This window comes from Podarcis erhardii (genome assembly GCF_964252035.2).
Source record: "Podarcis erhardii genome assembly, chromosome: 6".
Lineage (NCBI taxonomy): Eukaryota > Metazoa > Chordata > Lepidosauria > Squamata > Lacertidae > Podarcis > Podarcis erhardii.
This window is the reverse complement of record NC_138510.1, coordinates 100,105,788-100,126,206: the sequence shown is the minus strand read 5'-3', so window position 1 is coordinate 100,126,206 and position 20,419 is coordinate 100,105,788. Positions and strand designations below refer to the sequence as shown.

Genomic DNA, 20,419 nt, shown 5'->3' with positions numbered 1-20,419 from the left:
TGTTACGCTTAGCAACTCCCTGTTGTGTCTTTGTCTCTGACTTAGACATACCCTTAACCTGGCTTGAGTTGTCAGCAATAGTAATACATGCAACAGTTGAACTAGCAAACTCTTGAGAATACCTCTTTGGTGGTACGCCCTTTGTGATTCTCTCAGACCTGCGTATGAGGTACTGATCCTCTTTGCTGACTAGTCTCAGGACTTTTCGGAGAACCAGTTCCAATAGTAAACAGTGGTTCATCCTTAACCTGTGAATGTCTAGCCATCGTGTGTGAACCTTTCTCAATGACTGTGTCAACAGAACTCTCTGAGCTTTTTGTATCACTTTCAGTACCACTATAATCAGAATAATCACATTCATCATCTGAATCATCAGCAGTGGGAAATGTGTGAAAAATTACCCTCTCCTATCCAGGAGCACTCTCTAGAAATTTTGTAAGAATCACCTGACCAGATTCAGACAAAATTACTCTGTAGAGACCCTTTTCATAACCCACAAAAATGCCTTTTGCATTCTTCACCCCTTCTGGAGTTTCTGTCCTGATTTGAGACCCAAAAACCTTAAAATGTGTGACAGAAGGTTTTCTGTGGAACAGCTTCTCAAAAGGAGAACATTCCATGCCTTTTGAAACCTTTCTCACCCAAGTGTAACAAAAACATGATAAAGATTCAGCCCAATACTCATGTGGCAAGTGTGAACTCAGCAATTGTGCCTTCATGCCATTTTGCAACACTCTGTTCACTTTTACACAGTTTTGTTCCATGCAGCCTCTGAAACAGCAACCTTGTGCTCTATCCCTTGCTTCTTAAGGAAATCCTGAAAATCCTGTGAAAGAAAAATTGGCTTCTCATCTGTGAAAAGAAAATCAATATTAGCATCATGAACATTCTTAACCTTATCACAAAACTCCTTAAACCTTTCTAAGGTTTCTCTGGGATTCTGCAACATGTAAATCTATACTTATTGAGAAAAATGATCAACAAATACAAGATAGTATTTTGCATTGCCTCTACATGGTGCTAAAGGACCAATCACATCAGCATACACTCGCTGAAAAACCCTGTTAATCTTTGTTGCCTTTCCTCTCATGTCTTCTTTCGAGATACGTGCAAGAGAAAGCATTTTAGATTCACATGCTGTGCACATTTTATAATCTTTTTCATCAAATGTTAACAGATATAGTCCATCTTTCTCTTTTGCAGAAAGATACAGCTCTCCATCTTTGTAGATTTTGCAACTTTCCTCATCATAGGACAACACCAGTTTCTTAGAATCATAGAATCATAGAGTTGGAAGAGACCACAAGGGCCATCGAGTCCAACCCCCGGCCAAGCAGGAAACACCATCAGAGTACTCCTGACATATGGTCGTCAAGCCTCTGCTTAAAGACCTCCAAAGAAGGAGACTCCACCACACTCCTTGGCAGCAAATTCCACTGTCGAACAGCTCTCACTGTCAGGAAGTTCCTCCTAATGTTTAGGTGGAATCTTTTTTCTTGTAGTTTGGAACCATTGCTCCGTGTCCGCTTCTCTGGAGCAGCAGAAAACAACCTTTCTCCCTCCTCTATGTGACATCCTTTTATATATTTGAACATGGCTATCATATCACCCCCTAACCTCCTCTTCTCCAGGCTAAACATGCCCAGCTCCCTTAGCCGTTCCTCATAAGGCATCGTTTCCAGGCCTTTGACCATTTTGGTTGCCCTCCTCTGGACACGTTCCAGTTTGTCAGTGTCCTTCTTGAACTGTGGTGCCCAGAACTGGACACAGTACTCCAGGTGAGGTCTGACCAGAGCAGAATACAGTGGCACTATTACTTCCCTTGATCTAGATGCTATACTCCTATTGATGCAGCCCAGAATTGCATTGGCTTTTTTAGCTGCCGCGTCACACTGTTGGCTCATGTCAAGTTTGTGGTCAACCAAGACTCCTAGATCCTTTTCACATGTACTGCTCTCAAGCCAGGTGTCCCCCATCTTGTATTTGTGCCTCTCATTTTTTTTGCCCAAGTGCAATACTTTACATTTCTCCCTGTTAAAATTCATCTTGTTTGTTTTGGCCCGGTTCTCTAATCTGTCAAGGTCGTTTTGAAGTGTGATCCTGTCCTCTGGGGTGTTAGCCACCCCTCCCAGTTTGGTGTCATCTGCAAATTTGATCAGGATGCCCTTGAGTCCATCATCCAAGAACTTTGTTGCTACTTGAGGGATTTGCAAGTTCTCCCTCCCTAGCCTTTAGCTACGTGCTCATACAGCCAAAAGCGTTCAGCGTCAGCCTGGATAGAGGAAAGGGCTGAGTGGTCCATACACCTCCATCCCAGCCTACTTGAACTGCCTTCACAGGTCCCATCTGTGTCTTGCTTAAGCAGTTAAGTAAGTTGTTTTGCATCAAGAAGGATTTGAGGAGAGACAGCTCCTTTTATAGCATGCAGATACCCTGCCCTGTTGGGTGGTGAGAGGCAGATGATGTCAGCATCTCCAAATAACGGGGGGGGGGGGGAGATAATGGAGTTTAATATTCAGCCTGATCCTTTTCCTCCTCACAGCAGGAGGTCCTGGCTGAGCATGGGGAGCCACAGGGAGCACCTGCACAGGATACTGTTCCTTTTAATGTATTACAGATACTTGCAATATAGAATGGGTGTGTGGTGCTCTTCCAAGTGTTCCTGTTGATGGCAGCTTGTATGGGGTAAGAGGAACCAGTTTTCCCTTTACCATGAAAAAGTGTCATCAGAGAGACTGATCCTGTCCTCTGGGGTGTTAGCCACCCCTCCCAGTTTGGTGTCATCTGCAAATTTGATCAGGATGCCCTTGAGTCCATCATCCAAGTCGTTGATAAAGATGTTGAATAAGACCGGGCCCAAGACAGAACCCTGTGGCACCCCACTAGTCACTCTTCTCCAGGATGAAGAGGAACCATTGATGAGCACCCTTTGGGTTCGGTCAGTCAGCCAGTTACAAATCCACTGAGTGGTAGCATAGTCAAGTCCGCATTTTACCAGCTTCTTTACAAGAATATCATGGGGCACCTTGTCAAATGCCTTGCTGAAATCAAGGTAGACTACATCCACTGCGTTCCCTTCATCTACCAGGCTTGTAATTCTGTCAAAAAACGAGAACAGGTTAGTCTGACATGACTTATTTTTCAGAAATCCATGCTGACTATTGGTGATCACAGTATTCCTTTCTAGGTGCTCACAGACTGTTTGCTTAATGATCTGCTCCAGAATCTTCCCTGGTATTGATGTCAGACTGACTGGGCGGTAATTATTTGGGTCCTCTCTTTTCCCCTTTTTGAAAATAGGGACAACATTTGCCCTCCTCCAGTCTGCCGGGACTTCGCCTGTTCTCCAGGAAATCTCAAAGATGACTGCCAGTGGTTCTGAGATCACACCTGCCAGTTCTTTTAATACTCTTGGATGCAGTTCATCTGGCCCTGGAGACTTGAATACATCTAAACTAGCCAAGTATTCTTGTACTATCTCCTTAGTTATTCTGGGCTGTGTTTCCTCTGCTGAATCATTTGCTCCAAATTCTTCAGGTCGGGCATTGTTTTCTTTATCGGAGAAGACTGAGGCAAAGAAGGCATTGAGGAGTTCAGCCCTTTCTGTATCCCCTGTTTGCATTTCACCATCTTCTCCTCTGAGTGACCCCACTGTTTCTTTGTTCTTCCTTTTGCTACGAACGTACCCATAAAAGCCTTTTTTGTTGCTTTTAACCTCTCTAGCAAGCCTGAGTTCATTCTGTGCTTTAGCTTTTCTGACTTTGTGTCTACATGTGCTGGCTATTTGTTTGAATTCCTCTTTGGTGGTTTCCCCCCTTTTCCATTTTTTGTACACATCCTTTTTTAATGTTAACTCAGTTAAAAGTTCTTTAGATAGCCACCCTGGCTTCTTTAGGCACCTTCCATGTTTCCGTCTCATTGGTATTGCCTGAAGTTGTGCTTTTAATATCTCCCTCTTAAGAAACTCCCAGCCATCATGAACTCCCTTTCCTTTTAGTATTACTGTCCATGGGATCTCACCCAGCACTTCCCTAAGTTTTATGAAGTCGGCTTTCTTAAAGTCAAGAAATTGAGTCCTAGTATGCTTGGCTGCTCCTTTCCGCTGTATAGTAAACTTCAGAAGAGCATGATCACTCGCGCCTAATGATCCTTCCACTTCTACCCCACTAACCAGGTCATCAACACTGGTTAGGACCAGATCTAAAATGGCTGTTCCTCTTGTTGCTTCTCCCACTTTCTGGACAATGAAGTTGTCTGCAAGGCCAGTGAGGAATCTGTTTGACCTTATGCTCTTGGCTGAGTTTGACATCCAGCAAATATCCGGGTAATTGAAGTCCCCCATTACTACTATCTCCCTTCCTTTTGCATGCTTGGCCATCTGTTCCAGGAAGGCATCATCTATGCCCTCCGTTTGGCTTGGGGATCTATAGTAAACTCCCACAATGAGGTCCCTGTTATTCTTCTCTCCCTTAATTTTGACCCAAATGCTCTCACTTTGGCTTTGAGGTTCTAAATCTTGGATCTCTTCACAGGTATACAAATCCCTGACATATAACGCCACTCCTCCTCCTTTCTTGTCTGGTCTGTTTCTCTGAAATAGATTGTATCCCTCCATTATTACATTCCAGTCGTGGGACTTATCCCACCAGGTTTCAGTGATGCCTATTATGTCATATTTAGTTTGCTGTACCAAGAGCTCAAGCTCATCTTGTTTATTACCCATGCTTTGCGCATTAGTGTACAGACATTGAAGTCCATTAATCATTCCCCCGTGTCTCTTATTTAAGGATTTTTTCCTCCCATCACTAGGTCTGCGTGCTGTTTGCTCCATTTGGTCTATGACATTTGGATGATCATCTTCATCAATTGATAAACTCCTACCTTCAGGAGCACTGTCTCCCTCCCCCACATTAGTCAGTTTAAAGCCCTCCTGATGAGATTTCTGAGATTTTTGGCAAAAACATTCCGCCCAACCGTTGTGAGGTGCAGCCCATCACTTGCCAGAAGTCCATCTTCAAGAAACTGCAGTCCGTGATCTAAGAATCCAAAATTCTTCTTAGTTATTTGAGAAACACTCAGCAGATTGTACTTTAAATCAGGAACAAAATAAACATTGTTTATAGTCAAGTTCAGGCTTTCTAGATACACAGTTCCGATCCCGGTTGCTTCCATTTCCTGACCATTGGCCAGTTTCACAGTGAAGCGTTGCTTCTCAAACGTAGAAAACAGTTCTTGGCGTGATGCCATGTGTTGCGTCGCTCCTATGTCTATAACAAATGAGTTCTCCACGGATGATGTGGCTTTTAGGGACATCAAAGCCATATCTGGTTTTGCCTGGGACTGGGTATGACCTTTGTTTGAAGCCTCAGGCTTCACAGAGCTCCCTCTAGCTCCTTTCTTCTGATGTGGTGTCTCCTGACGAACAGCATTCTGAGTTACAGCTTTCTCCTCTATAGCAATTGTAGTGGGGGTGCTTGATTCCCGAGCTTCACAGCAACAGCCATTGCAGCAACAGCCATTGCAGCAATAATAGGATCATCAACAGCAGCAGCAGCAACAGTCCCTTCACTTCCCTGTTGTTGCTCAAATCTCCTCCCAGCTTTCGATGAGCTCTCAAGAATTTGGCTAGCTTCATCTTGGCTCTCCCCCTTTGGCGCAACCAATTCTCGGTCCTTGCTTCCCACCCCAGCTTCACAAGCTTTGCGGAGTGACTCCCAAGCAACCCTTGGTTCTTGTGCACCCATTAGGACTGGCTCAAGACAAGCGTCCACATTTTCTGCCAAAATTCTTATGACACGCTGCTTCAGTTCACTTTTAATTGCAGCCTTCTCCCCCTGTGCTTGTACAGCAACAGGCTGTGGGGTCTGGACTAAGTCCCATAATTGCTCTCCGACTAGCAAGAATTCCATTGCAAATGACCATTCTAGCCAGTTTTGGCTATTCAGTTTCTGAGAGAACAGAGCCATCTTGATCCAAGCTGCTTGCACTTGGCAGTCAGCCCAGCTGCCTGGAATTTTCCCTTCCACAGAGTCTGTAAACAAGCCCTTCGCTGCAATCCAACAGCTCTTTGCAGCAAGCTGCACGGAAAGTCCCCTTTCCAACAGTTTGTTTACAATTAGCGTCGCTGAAAAACCCAGCCTTGCTTTCGTTTCTGAAGCTTCTTTTCTCTCTTTGCTTTTTAAACTAACCAGCTCATAAATTTAGCTCAAAAAGTACTCACGACCTGTCGCTTAGCAACGGAACTTCTTATCAGCTCTGGAATGCGAAGTATGTGGCTTCTCTCCGCTCTGTTTTATCCAAAACAGGAGCTTTTTTCCCAGGGAACCAAAGACTTTTCAATTCGTGTTCACCATCCAGCCATAAATCAGCATCGCAGAGTTCCGTGGATCGCTGCTTATCAGCATAAAAAATGTCTCCCATCCGCCGTGCTTCAGCTTCAACCATCCTCTGCTACCACTTGTTGGTTTGCAAGCCACAGAGGCTGGCCCCCTCACTGTCCTCGGAGCTTGCATACCGGTAACCTCCTCTGGCTGCCATCCAGACAGACCAGGGAGATTTTGATAGGCGACATTTTCCCAAGCGTGGGTAAAATGCACAACCCCTCCCTCCTGCTTCCGCAGGGGAAAGAAAATAAGTCAGAAATCTATTTACATGATGTTTATTTCTGACATTACAGCACTAGAGAATCATAGAATCATAGAGTTGGAAGAGACCACAAGGGCCATCGAGTCCAACCCCCTGCCAAGCAGGAAACACCATCAGAGCACTCCTGACATATGGTTGTCAAGCCTCTGCTTAAAGACCTCCAAAGAAGGAGACTCCACCACACTCCTTGGCAGCAAATTCCACTGTCGAACAGCTCTTACTGTCAGGAAGTTCTTCCTAATGTTTAGGTGGAATCTTCTTTCTTGTAGTTTGGATCCATTGCTCTGTGTCCACTTCTCTGGAGCAGCAGAAAACAACCTTTCTCCCTCCTCTATGTGACATCCTTTTATATATTTGAACATGGCTATCATATCACCCCTTAACCTCCTCTTCTCCAGGCTAAACATGCCCAGCTCCCTTAGCCGTTCCTCATAAGGCATCGTTTCCAGGCCTTTGACCATTTTGGTTGCCCTCCTCTGGACACGTTCCAGTTTGTCAGTGTCCTTCTTGAACTGTGGTGCCCAGAACTGGACACAGTACTCCAGGTGAGGTCTGACCAGAGAAAAACACATCCTTTCAGTTCAGTTCTTCCAGCAAGTCTGACAAACTTCCTGAACATGCGCACACAGAAAGTTTCAAGTTACACTCTTCACAAAGACTTATCCAGCCTGTGAACGTCCTGGGAAATTCTTCTTTCCCACAGATAGGCGCATCATGTGATGTCAACAATCTGGCTGTCTGCAGCGGTGATGTTTCCATGAACTGACATCACATACCAAAATAATAACAGAGATATTTAGACTGCTTTGCTGCCCTTGTGGACAAGACCTCAGTATTAATTAAAAATGAAATTCATGAAGTGGGCCTACCCTTCCCCAGCACATTTGGCCTATTGTGAAATATGATAACTAAGAGCTCGTAGCTACGCACGACGCATGCGTGTGACGCTGCACATGCACTGTGCAGCAAACTTAGCGGTTTGCTGCCGGCGCCGTGATCCTCTTCTCGTGGCTGCAGCCACGAACGGAGGATTCTCCAAGGGTGGCTGCGGTGGCTGCTCGTGCCACCACCAGCCTCCGCAATGTGACTTTCTTGTCACCCTCGCAGGCATGGAACCCAGGGCGTACTGGCCCTCCCCCCGTTGCGACGCCACTGGGTGTAGATTCTGTACTAAGCCAAAGCCCTGAGAGGGTTATAGTGACCCATGACAAGGACTCCAGTTTCTGCTCTGAAACGTTGCTATCATAGTCATCTGTTTATTTGTAGGCCACAAAACTGTGTCCAAAGTATCTTACGACATATGAACAATAATAAATATAATTAAAAATACATATTAAGAGCAATTGAAAACAATCATCCTATCAATAAAGGCAGAACATAAATGCATGTCCTACTAGGTAACAATACAAATAAGCTATTTTAACAGCTTAAAACTAAGTAGGAGAACAATACTCAACATAAAAAATGGCAGTATATACCCCTGGGAGAGGGGGAATCATTATTTCTGCAGAAGCTCGCTACAATTAACTGGCATGCATTGGATGGTAGAGCCTTGTAGCAACCTTCCTTCCCAGCTCTCACCTGGGCCTCCTATGCTCAGAGCTCATGTCATTCTCAAGGTGAAGACCTTCCCACCTCCTACCCATGCTCTTGTACCTGCCTCCAAGGTAAGTAACTGCAATGCTCTCTACAAAGGCCTTCCTTTGAAGAGCATCTCAAAGCTAGTGCAGACCATGGCTGCTTGCTCACTGTATGGGGCAGCAAGAAACAACAACCACGCTATCCTTAATCTTGGGGCACTGCAGTGGCTGCCTGTGAGCTACTGGGCCCAATTCAAGGTGGGAGTACTAGGATGCAAAGCCCTAAATCACTTGGGAGCCAAGCAGCGCCTGGTCTTGCCCAGGAGCACCTGAGGTGAAAGAGGAATGTGCCACTCCCTGCCCCCTAACCACTTCTGCTGGGATGCGGGTTAGGACAGTCTCAGAAGCAGCATGCTGGCTATCAAACTCCCTCATCCAAGTTTGGGGCAGATAGTTTTATCACTTTTTTATACTGTTGGTTTTAACTGCTGCCTGTAATATTGTTTTGAATCGGTTTATGTAATTTTATTGTTGTGAGCCACCCTGGGCTCCCCATGGGGAGGAAGGCTGGGTTATAAATGGGACTGATTGAATGAATAGCAAAGTAAACTATATTTGTCTCTTTTTTAAAAAAAAAAATAATATTTATTAAGAGTTTAAATATTACAAAAAGAAAGAAAAAAAATTAGACAAAACAATATAATACAATACAAAAACAGAAAGACTACATAAAACATTAAATTAACAAATCAAAACAAGAACAATTAAAAACACATCCAATATTTTCAATCTTATCTTTCATTCACTTGTTTCATCGACTTTCTCACGCCTCCCTTTTTGTATTCCGCTTCAATTAACTGTTTCAGCAATTCCTTTCCATCTTCCTCTGTTTTCTGTCCTGTAATTTATCTTAACATATTCTAACCTTGTTTTTTCCCTGTAATACATTAACAATCTATCTGTACCTAGTTCCTTATAACATTTCTGCCAAAGCCATATAACTTCATTCCACCATTTTTCTAAAACTCATTAATTTTACAATATTTCTGTAAATAGTCTTTAAATTTTTTCCAATCTTCTTCCACCGACTCTTCTCCCTGGTCTTGGATTCTGCCAGTCATTTCCACCAGTTCCATATAGTCCATCAACTTCATCTGCCATTCTTCCCGGGTGGGTAAATCTTGTGTCTTCCAATACTTCGCGATGAGTATTCTTGCTGCTGTTGTTGCATACATAAAGAAAGTTCTGTCCTTCTTTGGCAGTAAACTATATTTGTCTCTTCCCCCTTCCATGCCAGGTATGTGAAGAGCCAACGCCACACCATCCAAGTGGACTATATTGAGTACATGGATGAATTGGCTTGTCTGGTGGGGGTCAAGCCCAGTGTATGGCCTCTGTTTCTTTCTGACCCCAAACTGGCCTGGGAGCTTTTGTTTGGGCCATGCACACCCTATCAGTACCGCCTCGAAGGACCAGGGAAATGGGATGGAGCCAGGAAAGCCATCTTGACGCAACACAACCGGATCCTGAAGCCCTTGAGAACAAGGCCTGTTGACAATTCAACCAGCAACACCTTTGTGCCCCTGTGGATCAAGCTGGTTGGCCTTGTGGCTTTCTTGGCTGCAATTTTTGCTTATTTTTAAATGCTGAAGAACAACATTGTTTAATAGAAAGAGGAATTGGCTGAAACTGATCATAAATCCCTCAAAACAAATAAATCCTGAGGATTCACTAATGAAATTTATAAATGTTTCAAAGATACTTCAATCCCTATTTTTGCACAGACCTTTCAATGGAATTTTAGACGGTAACCTCCTCCCCCCGACACTTGCAAACTCTCCTGGATTGCAGTTATTCCCAAATCTTTTAAAAACATTTTTAAGGAACCCTATTGTCCAATTGCTCTTCTTAATCACAAGTATAAAACCTAATTTCACAAAACATTTTAATACTATAATTCAATTAATTCATGTGGACCAATCAGGTTTTGTGCCAAACATACAATTATATGTATATTAAATGTTATTCAAATTTGTCAGTCAATTCAATTATACCTTACCTTTTTATCCCTCAATATTTTTAAAGTGTGGGTTGTAATTTTGTTAAAAAATAAATTGATTGCAACCCTAAATAAGATTTACAGCCCTTCAGAAGCAGAATCAATGCTTCACAGAATCATAGAGCTGGAAGGAAGGGACCTCAAAGACGATCTTGTTTAACATCCTGCTGATGCAGGAAAATGCACAACTACATTTTCCTTTGAACTTAATAATTCAGGGCATGAAAAAAGATTGCTAAAAGACAACCTAGAGTCAATATGTAACTTGGAAATCTTCTGGCAATTGAACTTCATTCTGAATTAGGGTGGCTGTAAACAGCCAGATGAAAAAGTCAGGCAGTGCAGAGTAAATTAATCCGAATCCTACTGCGCCTTCCACCAGGTACGAGCGGAAGCAGGATTAAAGCCAACAGTGTTATATCCAGAGGACTATGTTTTCCTTCCACATAGTAAATGATCTGGTCAAGCTCTGTGTAGATCAGCTCAGAGTGCCCTCCAAAGATACGTGGGTGGCCAGCAGTAATCCATTGCTGTGGAAATTTAGTTTTGATCCCACAGCTCCTTTAGTAGCCAATATGCAGTCTAGCCAAGGAAACATCCAAGAGCACCTGCAGGAATTACTTGCAGGACTGGGCCCACATCAAAACCCAGTTCAGTCTAGAGAAATACTTGCTTGTGGTTATTTCCCCCTTCTTTTGTAGGGAATTTCTAGGTTTCAGGCAATGAAAACCAACTTTCTGGATGAGCATTAGAAGTAAAGTCCTAGAGAACAGCGCTTTTGCATCTGTGGATGCCAGATAAGAGAGGACATTATATACTCTATGTTATATAGCAATTAATATGAAATTCCAAGGAGAAAATGTTTATTATTATTAAAGCCGATCACCAACCTCAGTGACATTGACTAAATTAAACATCTGTTTTCTAGCCTGGCTTAGCCTGCTAAGTTTGTGGTAAAATGCTCCCAACTCAAGAAAGCCTAGGACTCTGGCCTTGCAACCCAAGATACGGTTTTACATATTATTGTACGTGTTTTATTACATGTGTTTGATCGTGCTGTTCTTTGCTTGCTTGCTAAAACCTGTTTGCTTTTTATTTGCCTTTTGGCTATAACCTGTCTTTGGCTGACCAATAAATGTTAACAGTGCATATTGAAAGGGTGGCTTAAAGCCCAAAGGGTTCTGCAAGCGGCTGAACGGAGGGAAGCGGCCGGTGAATGCGGGCGCACGAAGGAACAGAAACGTCCAGCAGGGACCTTCCGGCATCCCGGGGAAAGGGGCGCAGAGCGGCGGCAGCACCGGCGGCCGAGTCGCCTCTCCGGCTCGAGCAGGGCGGGGGCCGCTCCTCCTCTCGCCGCCTCCCCGAGCCCCGTCCCTCGCCGGGGCCTCGGCTCTCTCTTGCGAGGGCTGGCAGTGGGGCCGCCCAGTTTCCTCACACCTCCTCCGGACTTTCTCACTCTCCTCAGCTCCTTCATCTTCCTCCTCCTCACCCCCCACCCCGCCCCCGTTTTCTCCCGGCGCCAGAAGCAGCGGCGCAATGAGGACCAGCGCCTTGAGGGGCTTCCGACGGCTGGCGCAGCTTTCCGGCTCCCCTCGGGCCTCTCCCGTTCGGCCTCCGTCCCAGAGGCCCATCCATCCTGGCCGGCACAGCCCTCCGGCCCGCCGGGGTGCGCGCGGAAGGCGAGGCGGGCCTCCTCGGGAGGAGAAAGCGGCCCGCCCGAGGCTCCCTCCCGTGGGGCCTCGGCGCGGCGCGCATGCGCTCCTTGGGCGCCGCCATTTTGACGGGGGCCCGCCGGGCCGGGGAGAGGGCGCCAGGGGCGCCGGAGAGGAGGCCCTGGGCGAAGGGCGGCGGCGGCAGCAGCAGCGGCCGCCTCCTCCTCCTCCTCCTCCTGCCCGCGGGACCCCCTTCGCCCCCCGGCCATGGGCAACACGGCGAGCGAGCGCGGGTCCGGAGAGCGTCCGGGGAGCAAGGCGCCCCGCTCGGAGGGCTCCGGGGTGGCTCCGCCGGCCAAGGAGCCCCCTCCCCACAAGATCATGGTGGGCAGCAGCGACGACCCCGCCCTCTTCAGCGCCCCCGACGCCAAGGTAGCCCTCGAGGACCCGCGGCGGCGGGGGGGGGGCGAGGAGGCGTCTTGCCCTCTGCCCCCCCCCGACTAGAGACCCGGCTGGGGAGCGGGGGGGGGGTTCCAGCTGCTCCGAGGGAGGCCTCGGGGGACCCCGCCACAGTGCCCCCCCCCAGCTGAATCCAAAGGGCCGCCTCCCGGGGGCTGGAGGGGTCGGGCTTCGGAGCGCCCTGGGCGCTGGGGGAGAACCAGGGGGAAAGATGCAGCTCTTGTTTTCCTCCTGCAGCTTCCCGGGGATAAAGGTTTTGTGTCTTGGCACCATGACTTGGACGAGTCCATCAAGCCAGCCCAGCAGGCTCGTCCCACCGTCATACGATGGACGGAGGGAGGGAAGGAAGTCTTCATCTCTGGATCCTTCAACAATTGGAGTGCCAAGATCCCTCTCATTAAAAGGTGCCTTGGCGGAAATGCTGCTCTGCCTGTGTGTCGGGGAGGAGAGGTTGTTACACAGAGCAAACACCGCCAGAAGAGCAATGGGGGTCTGGGAATGAAAGGCTGTCGGGGACTGCTTACCTACATCCATGCGCATCATGGGATTGTTGGGGCTTGATGGCTCAGCCGGTGCAAAGCATTGTGCTCTGCTGCGATGGATGCTCTGAAGGCCTGACTTTGGCCCCGTGTCGTACATGGCATATTGCAAAGGTTCGAAATGCTTCACATAAAACGTACAGTATCATTAATCCTGGCAGGGTAGGGCAGTACCATCTTGATTTTGTAAAGGAAACAATGATTGAGGAGAAGATGTAGCCTCCCCAGGAACATGGGGGCTCTCTCTCACTTTAAGCCTACTTCAACATGCCCTTTTTTGAAAACTGAAAAAGCTGGTTTTTAAAAAATGGAACTGAGATCTACACCACCTCTTTAGCTTATGAATTCTGCTTTTAACCTAAACAGGGCGTAGACTGAGCTTGAACTGAAGATGAAGTCTATATTTTGTTTAGGAGCAGATTCGTCCACTATCTAGGCCAGGGGTCCCCAAACTTTTAAAACAGGGGGCCGGCTCACTTTCCCTCAGACACTGTTGGGGGCCGGACTATAATTTGAAAAAAATATGAATGAATTCCTATGCACACTGCACATATTTTATTTGTAGTGCACAAAAAACAGGAAAAACATCGCCGCCAGCAAGGCCCTCATGCGGGCCAGTCCCTGCTCGCTTCGTCCACCCCGGACGCTTCTCAGGCGCCTCAGACCCTGGTAGAGACACTGTTCCCCCCTCAAGGCTGCCCTCTCAGCCTCTGCGCCCCACAGTGGGCGGCGGCTCAGGCAGGCAGGCAGGAGTGGCTGCCGACTATGCACCGCCAGCCTCTGGGGTGGGGAGGTGGGCAGGGAGATGCCTGGGTGGTGCGTGAGGAGGCTGCGATTGGGAGACGGGGTCTGCGGTCTGCGGCCCGTGCACCTTAGTTTGGGGACGCCTTATCTATCATAGAATCATAGAGTTGGAAGAGACCACAAGGGCCATCGAGTCCAACCCCCTGCCAAGCAGGAAACATCATCAGAGCACTCCTGACATATGGTTGTCAAGTCTCTGCTTAAAGACCTCCAAAGAAGGAGACTCCACCACACTCCTTGGCAGCAAATTCTAGGCATTGTGGGCTTGGTAAAACGTACAACTTTAGTCCTTTCCAAACTTGAGTGCAATCTGTGTGTCTGGTCGAGGTTTCCTCTCATGGGCATTCAGCTCCTGAACTGAAAGGATTACCCTTGTGAGATTTAGGTTCTGGCATGTAACACTCTGTGCTGTGCTTCTGTTTCAGCTTCAGGTGATGATTAATTAAATGCTAATTAGTGGGTGGAACTAACCTTTCCTCACAGGTGCTTAACTTTAACTTCTTTTACTTGGATCTATTTACTGCAACTGAGACGCTTCCCCAGCTGTCACAGGTTGTAAGAGCACAAAGATAATGGCAGGACAGGCTAAACAAAACAAATTCCTTCCAGTAGCACCTTAAAGACCAACTAAGTCAGTTCTTGGTATGAGCTTTCGTGTGCATGCACACTTCTTCAGATACACAGTTCTTCTTCAGATACACATCTTCAGTTCAAGCTCAGGACAGGCTGTTCTCATTTAAGCCTCCCTCCCCACCAGTACCTAAAAGGGAAGGCAAGGGATTTCTAATAAATTCCAGACCTTACAGTAATTTGGAGATTTTACTGGTCTATTTCATACAATATTGTACAGAGAACAAGACTCGAGAGAAAGCTGGCATACATTGGAGGTCCCTTGAACTTGATGGGTAAAGCGTGCAGAGGGATGAACCACTGTGCCAACCGCTCACCTTAAAAACCACCCTGAAAGAATGAGGACATAAGGTTTCTCTAAAGCAACATTAAAACAGTAAAGACCATGGGGTTGCTTTGAAATAGGAGTTTAAATGTGATTAAAAAGTTTTAATGTGGCACTGAAAAACTAAAGAAAGGCACCATGTGAGCTCTGGAAAGGCTGTTCCCTAATGGGCTCCATCATTGAGTAGGCCATCTCCTTTGTGGCCATCTCCTCTTTTCACTTGACAGTAGGATACACAATTGGGCCCCCAAAGGGGATCTTAAGATTCAGGGAGCTCTGTGTGGTGGCTCTCTGTTCTTCCAGGTAACCCAGTCTCGTGCCAGTATTGCTGTGGCATTTGACAGTACATGACAATTGCAGCTTTAGTACTTTGCTGTTCTTTTCAGGGCTCCCTGTAAATTCTGGCACAATGTAGCTCACTTATACTTTGAGTAGTTTGATTAGTTTTCTAAGTTGTCTGTTTGGTTTTTTTGCAAGCTTTTGGGGGCCTTCTAATAGATTTTATTTCCCCATTTTTGAAAGTAATGCGTAACGTGTTTTATATTGACTATTTTTATTTCTGTTGTGTTTTTTAAAAGATTATGTATGCCACCTGGAGCTTTATGGTTATGGGGCAGGATAGAACCATAGTTGATACATGAGTGGGCAGATGGTGCTGTGAGTGGATGGATGAGGCTCTAAGCTGTTGCCTCTCACTGTGGATGATTGCTCCCTCTCCTTTTAGCCACAATGACTTTGTCGCTATTCTGGACCTTCCTGAAGGGGAGCACCAGTACAAGTTCTTTGTGGATGGCCAGTGGGTTCATGATCCCTCTGAGGTAACTCCTTTTCTTCCATGTGTCTGTGTCATATTGCTGAGAGGTCCTTCTGCACGCCCCCCCCCCGAACATTTTCAGGTGGGCTGGGCTTGACCTTGTTGCCTGCCCTGTCAGCTTAGTTCTCTGAGCCAGGGTCACATGCTGCAGGCTACTTCCCTGGGTTAACTATCAGTGCACTCTGTAGCTTCTGATAGTTAGAAGAGGCAAGCAGGACCTTCTGGCTAAAATTGCCAATGACAAGGCCCCTGGCTTTCCTTCCAGTTTTGCTGGATTATTTTGACTGCTTCTGTGATTTCTTCTCTTTTTCTTTTTTCAGGGTAGAATCCCTGGCACTTAACTGTGCTTCTGAATTTATGTACTGCTCCCCTAGTACATATTCTGACTGGCTTTTCGATGTAGTTCGTAGGTTTTAATTGAATAGTGAGACCTTGTGTTCTGCATTGCTTATATGTTACATCTACCACTACTGAGGATTTTTAAGTCTTCCTTTTTTGTAGCTGTGTTTAACCTCCTCTACACAGTTCTCCTTGCTTCACCTGGGATGTGACTTTGTTCTCTGCATATATATGTTGGGAAGGGTGGGGATTTGACCTGCGGCTGTGGCATGTACCTCTGTCTTGTTTTTCAGCCAGTGGTCACCAGTCAGATGGGGACAATTAACAATCTGATTCATGTCAGGAAGTCTGACTTCGAAGTGTTTGATGCTTTAAAGGTGGACTCCCTAGAAAGTTCAGAGACTTCCTGTCGAGGTGACTTTCTTGTGCTGTTGGTGTCAACATCCAAAATGATGGTGTTTCCTGGTTTCCTTTCTCATACTATCTTTATTTTTAATAGACCTTTCTGGCTCCCCTCCTGGAATATATGGCCAAGAAATGTATGTTTATCGACCTGAGGAGCGTTTCAAGTCCCCGCCCATTCTTCCTCCCCATCTCCTCCAAGTCATCCTTAACAAGGATACTAACATTTCGGTGAGTACCAATCACCGAAGGCAGTATACAGCAAGACCTTTATAGAGGGCTCCATTGTGGGAGGTGCAGCCTTACTCTAAAGTGAGCTGTGGTTCCCAGAGTGTCTGGAGCAGGACAGGTCACACCTACCTGCTATGGGGTGTGCCCACATTGATTGGCCTCATGCGGCTAAAATTTAAGGTACATGTAAGCACCCAGTGACAGAATTAGAAATGGCTGCATAGGTGAAAAGTGACATTTCTTTCTGTTTTAGTGTGACCCAGCCCTCTTGCCTGAGCCAAACCATGTGATGCTGAACCATCTCTATGCCCTGTCAATTAAGGTAAGGCCAGGACCAGGCAGCCTGCAGTGCTTCTTCCTCTTCTTGCTCCTCCTCCTCAGAGCTTGAGGGCAATGTACTGAGTGTTCTCTCTCTTCTCTCTCATTCCTGCCATGCACGGCACCATCTTGCTAATTGCTTTACCTCCTTGCCCAGTTGTGGGTTTTAACAGTTTAGAATTCAGGGTAAGATAGCTGTGATTGAGGGAGCTGTTCAGAAAAAAAAGCATTCTTGGGGAGAAGCTGAAATGAGAGACTAAACCACTGAGCCTCTTAGGCCTGCCAATCGGAAGGTTGATGGTTTGAATCTGTGTGATGGGGTGACCTCCTGTTGCTCTGTCCCAGTTTCTGCCAACCTAGCAGTTCAAAAGCACACCAGTTCAAGTAGATAAATAGGTACCACTGCGGCGGGAAGGTAAATGGCGTTTCTGTGCGCTGTTTTCTGTCACAGTGTTCCGTTGTACCAGAAGCAGTTTAATCATGCTGGCCACTTGACCCTGAAAGCTGTCTGTGGACAAGCTCCCTCAGCTTGAAAAGGGAGATGAGTGCCACACCCCATAGTCGCCTTCGACTGGACTTGACCGTCTTGGGGTCCTTTACCTTTACCTGAAATGGAAAGCACTTCTTATGTCTGAGGCTGCCTATATCTTGTCTGCTGTTCTGCTCCAAGTGTCTCTTCTCAAATATCCCACTTTCTTCCAGCTCTTCTCAGTGAGGATGGGAGCAGCCCATTTTACACTTTGAGTCTGCAAGTATTTTACTTTGGAAGAAAATTAAGGATGGGGAAAGAGGAAGGGTGAAAGTGTGTAAAAACCCTCTAAGCACAAACCTTCTGTTCTAATATCTTCATTCTCTTAACCCCTGCTCAGAACTTCCCCCACCAGCCCTCTGTAAGCAGTTAGTGAGGGGTAGCCAATACCTGGTGCTCTCCAGATGTTTGGGACTACAGTTCCCATCATCTTTGACGATTGTCCATATTGGCTGGAGCTGATAGGATTTGCAGTCCAAAACATGTAGTGGAGAGCACCATGCCATGGTATTCTAGAACCCTTTAAATCCTCCTCTCTCCTTCCCTCCCAGGATGGTGTCATGGTGCTCAGTGCCACTCATCGCTACAAGAAGAAATACGTCACTACTCTCCTCTACAAGCCCATCTGAGTTGGGTCTGTCCTTGTCTCCATGGGAGCACAGGCCGCTGCTTTGTCTGCGCACATCGGAATAGAAGCAGACACAAGAGCGGGCAGTCGGCTTCTGGGCTCTTCATCAGAGGCTACTGCTCTGCATGAGATCAGTCTCTATTGGCTTTGCAGGCTGATCAAGAGCTTTCTTCCTTGATGGCTGTTTGTGACATACAAGTTGCACCTCTTTGTAGCATAAGGATATTACCAAATTTGGGGGATGCATTATCTTCTTTAGACTTATCAACCATGGGGGTGAAATGGCTTCCTCCTGGGGAATGTGAAGAAGCACTGAGCCTTCCTTTCTTGCTAACCTATCCTGGACAGCCTTTTGTAATCCCCCAAGCGTTTTCTAGGAGTAGAACAGTGTTAAGGTAGAGATCGGCTGCTCCTTATTTTACCTGGCCCTGGGAGAATTATACTTTTCCTGCTCCCTTTATGTTCCAGTCATTGTTGGTTAACATAGGGCCTTTACCAAGGGATGCTACAATGGGGGGACCGGGACCCAGAGGATAGGTCTAGCTAGCACATGGTTACAAATCATGATGACTAGATAGAACCTCCACACTTACAAGGAGTGAGCTACTGAATCTCTGTTCCCATCAAGTGCTGCCTGTCCATTTCCTGACAGCATCTTGTTGACCATGGTCGGAAGAAGTGTGTTGGACTACACAGACCTCTGGTCTAATGGGGCAGGGCAGTTCTTACATGCTTAACACCTACCGCTGCAGGCCTTTTATAGCCACATCCAAAATTGCAGAGTTGCTTCAGTGTGGTGCCATCTTAAACCATAAGGTGCTTGTCCTTTCCTGTGGAATCACACTGTTCTGGAGCAGTATTTTCAGTGTTGGACACTCCTGTGAAGGGCCCTTGAGTCACTCCTCATCAGAATGTTTTTATTATCCAAGAAAAGAATCGGCTGTGGTCTGCAGACATATGCAAACAAATACTGTGCAGCAGGAAGTAGCTGCAGTGCTAGGTGTGGAAGGTAATTGACACTGGAAATGTGGAGCTGCCTTGCAGTCTCACACCAAAGGTCCATTTTGCCCAGCCAGCTGGAAGCTAATAAAGAGAGCAGGTTTATGAAGACTTTCCTCTCTTCTTTATCCCCAGAATCAAAGGCATATTGCTAAAAAAGCCAATGCAATTCTGGGCTGCATCAATAGGAGTATTGCATCTAGATCAAGGGAAGTAATAGTGCCACTGTATTCTGCTCTGGTCAGACCTCACCTTGAGTACTGTGTCCAGTTCTGGGCACCACAGTTCAAGAAGGACACGGACAAACTGGAACGTGTCCAGAGGAGGGCAACCAAAATGGTCAAAGGCCTGGAAACGATGCCTTATGAAGAATGGCTAACTGGACACAGTACTCCAGGTGAGGTCTGACCAGAGCAGAATACAGTGGCACTATTACTTCCCTTGATCTAGATGCTATACTCCTATTGATGCAGCCCAGAATTGCATTGGCTTTTTTAGCTGCCGCGTCACACTGTTGGCTCATGTCAAGTTTGTGGTCAACCAAGACTCCTAGATCCTTTTCACATGTACTGCTCTCAAGCCAGGTGTCCCCCATCTTGTATTTGTGCCTCTCATTTTTTTTGCCCAAGTGCAATACTTTACATTTCTCCCTGTTAAAATTCATCTTGTTTGTTTTGGCCTAGTTCTCTAATCTGTCAAGGTCGTTTTGAAGTGTGATCCTGTCCTCTGGGGTGTTAGCCACCCCTCCCAGTTTGGTGTCATCTGCAAATTTGATCAGGATGCCCTTGAGTCCATCATCCAAGAACTTTGTGGCTACTTGAGGGATTTGCAAGTTCTCCCTCCCTAGCCTTTAGCTACGTGCTCATATAGCCAAAAGCGTTCAGCGTCAGCCTGGATAGAGGAAAGGGCTGAGTGGTCCATACACCTCCATCCCAGCCTACTTGAACTGCCTTCACAGGTCCCATCTGTGTCTTGCTTAAGCAGTTAAGTAAGTTGTTTTGCATCAAGAAGGATTTGAGGAGAGACAGCTCCTTTTATAGCATGCAGATACCCTGCCCTGTTGGGTGGTGAGAGGCAGATGATGTCAGCATCTCCAAATAACGGGGGGGGGGGGGAGAGATAATGGAGTTTAATATTCAGCCTGATCCTTTTCCTCCTCACAGCAGGAGGTCCTGGCTGAGCATGGGGAGCCACAGGGAGCACCTGCACAGGATACTGTTCCTTTTAATGTATTACAGATACTTGCAATATAGAATGGGTGTGTGGTGCTCTTCCAAGTGTTCCTGTTGATGGCAGCTTGTATGGGGTAAGAGGAACCAGTTTTCCCTTTACCATGAAAAAGTGTCATCAGAGAGACTTTGGAGGGTCATCCCAGAATCTACATTGACCCCTTTCCCATCAGGGGCATAGTCCAGTTTTAATTTATTGTGTACAGAAACTGAAGTTTTTTTCATTGAAATGTAACT

The 20,419-nt window shown here is 46.5% G+C and overlaps 2 protein-coding genes across 7 annotated transcripts in view; both read left to right on the top strand.

The window, feature by feature from the left end:
- Positions 1-11,433, top strand: part of LOC309344706 (flavin-containing monooxygenase 5-like) — a 30,964-nt gene extending 19,531 nt beyond the window's left edge. For all 5 annotated transcript variants that reach the window (XM_081867332.1, XM_081867333.1, XM_081867331.1 and 2 more), the window contains exon 9: positions 9,523-11,433. In XM_081867332.1, the coding sequence (XP_081723458.1) occupies positions 9,523-9,868 (346 nt within the window). In that variant the 3' untranslated portion in view covers positions 9,869-11,433. The remainder of the gene's footprint in view (positions 1-9,522) is intronic.
- Positions 11,434-11,793: 360 nt separating this feature from the next.
- Positions 11,794-19,064, top strand: PRKAB2 (protein kinase AMP-activated non-catalytic subunit beta 2). 2 transcript variants are annotated; one of them, XM_081867375.1, is made up of 7 exons: positions 12,061-12,368; positions 12,633-12,799; positions 15,418-15,511; positions 16,140-16,260; positions 16,346-16,479; positions 16,733-16,801; positions 17,878-19,064. In XM_081867375.1, the coding sequence occupies exons 1-7, from the start codon at positions 12,204-12,206 to the stop codon at positions 17,953-17,955; spliced, it is 828 nt and encodes a 275-aa protein (XP_081723501.1). In that variant the 5' UTR covers positions 12,061-12,203; the 3' UTR covers positions 17,956-19,064. The 2 variants fall into 2 exon arrangements, with proteins under 2 accessions (XP_081723502.1, XP_081723501.1); XM_081867376.1 differs by lacking the exons at positions 12,633-12,799; positions 16,140-16,260 and having other exon boundaries at positions 11,794-12,368.
- Positions 19,065-20,419: the final 1,355 nt, after the last annotated feature.

Excerpts from the sequence above, each read along its gene's own strand:
- PRKAB2 (XM_081867375.1), top strand. The coding sequence starts at position 12,204 with ATGGGCAACACGGCGAGCGAGCGCGGGTCCGGAGAGCGTCCGGGGAGC. Across the intron at positions 16,480-16,732 it reads ACAAGGATACTAACATTTCG|TGTGACCCAGCCCTCTTGCC; the intron begins GTGAGTACCAAT and ends TTTCTGTTTTAG. Across the intron at positions 16,802-17,877 it reads TCTATGCCCTGTCAATTAAG|GATGGTGTCATGGTGCTCAG; the intron begins GTAAGGCCAGGA and ends CTTCCCTCCCAG.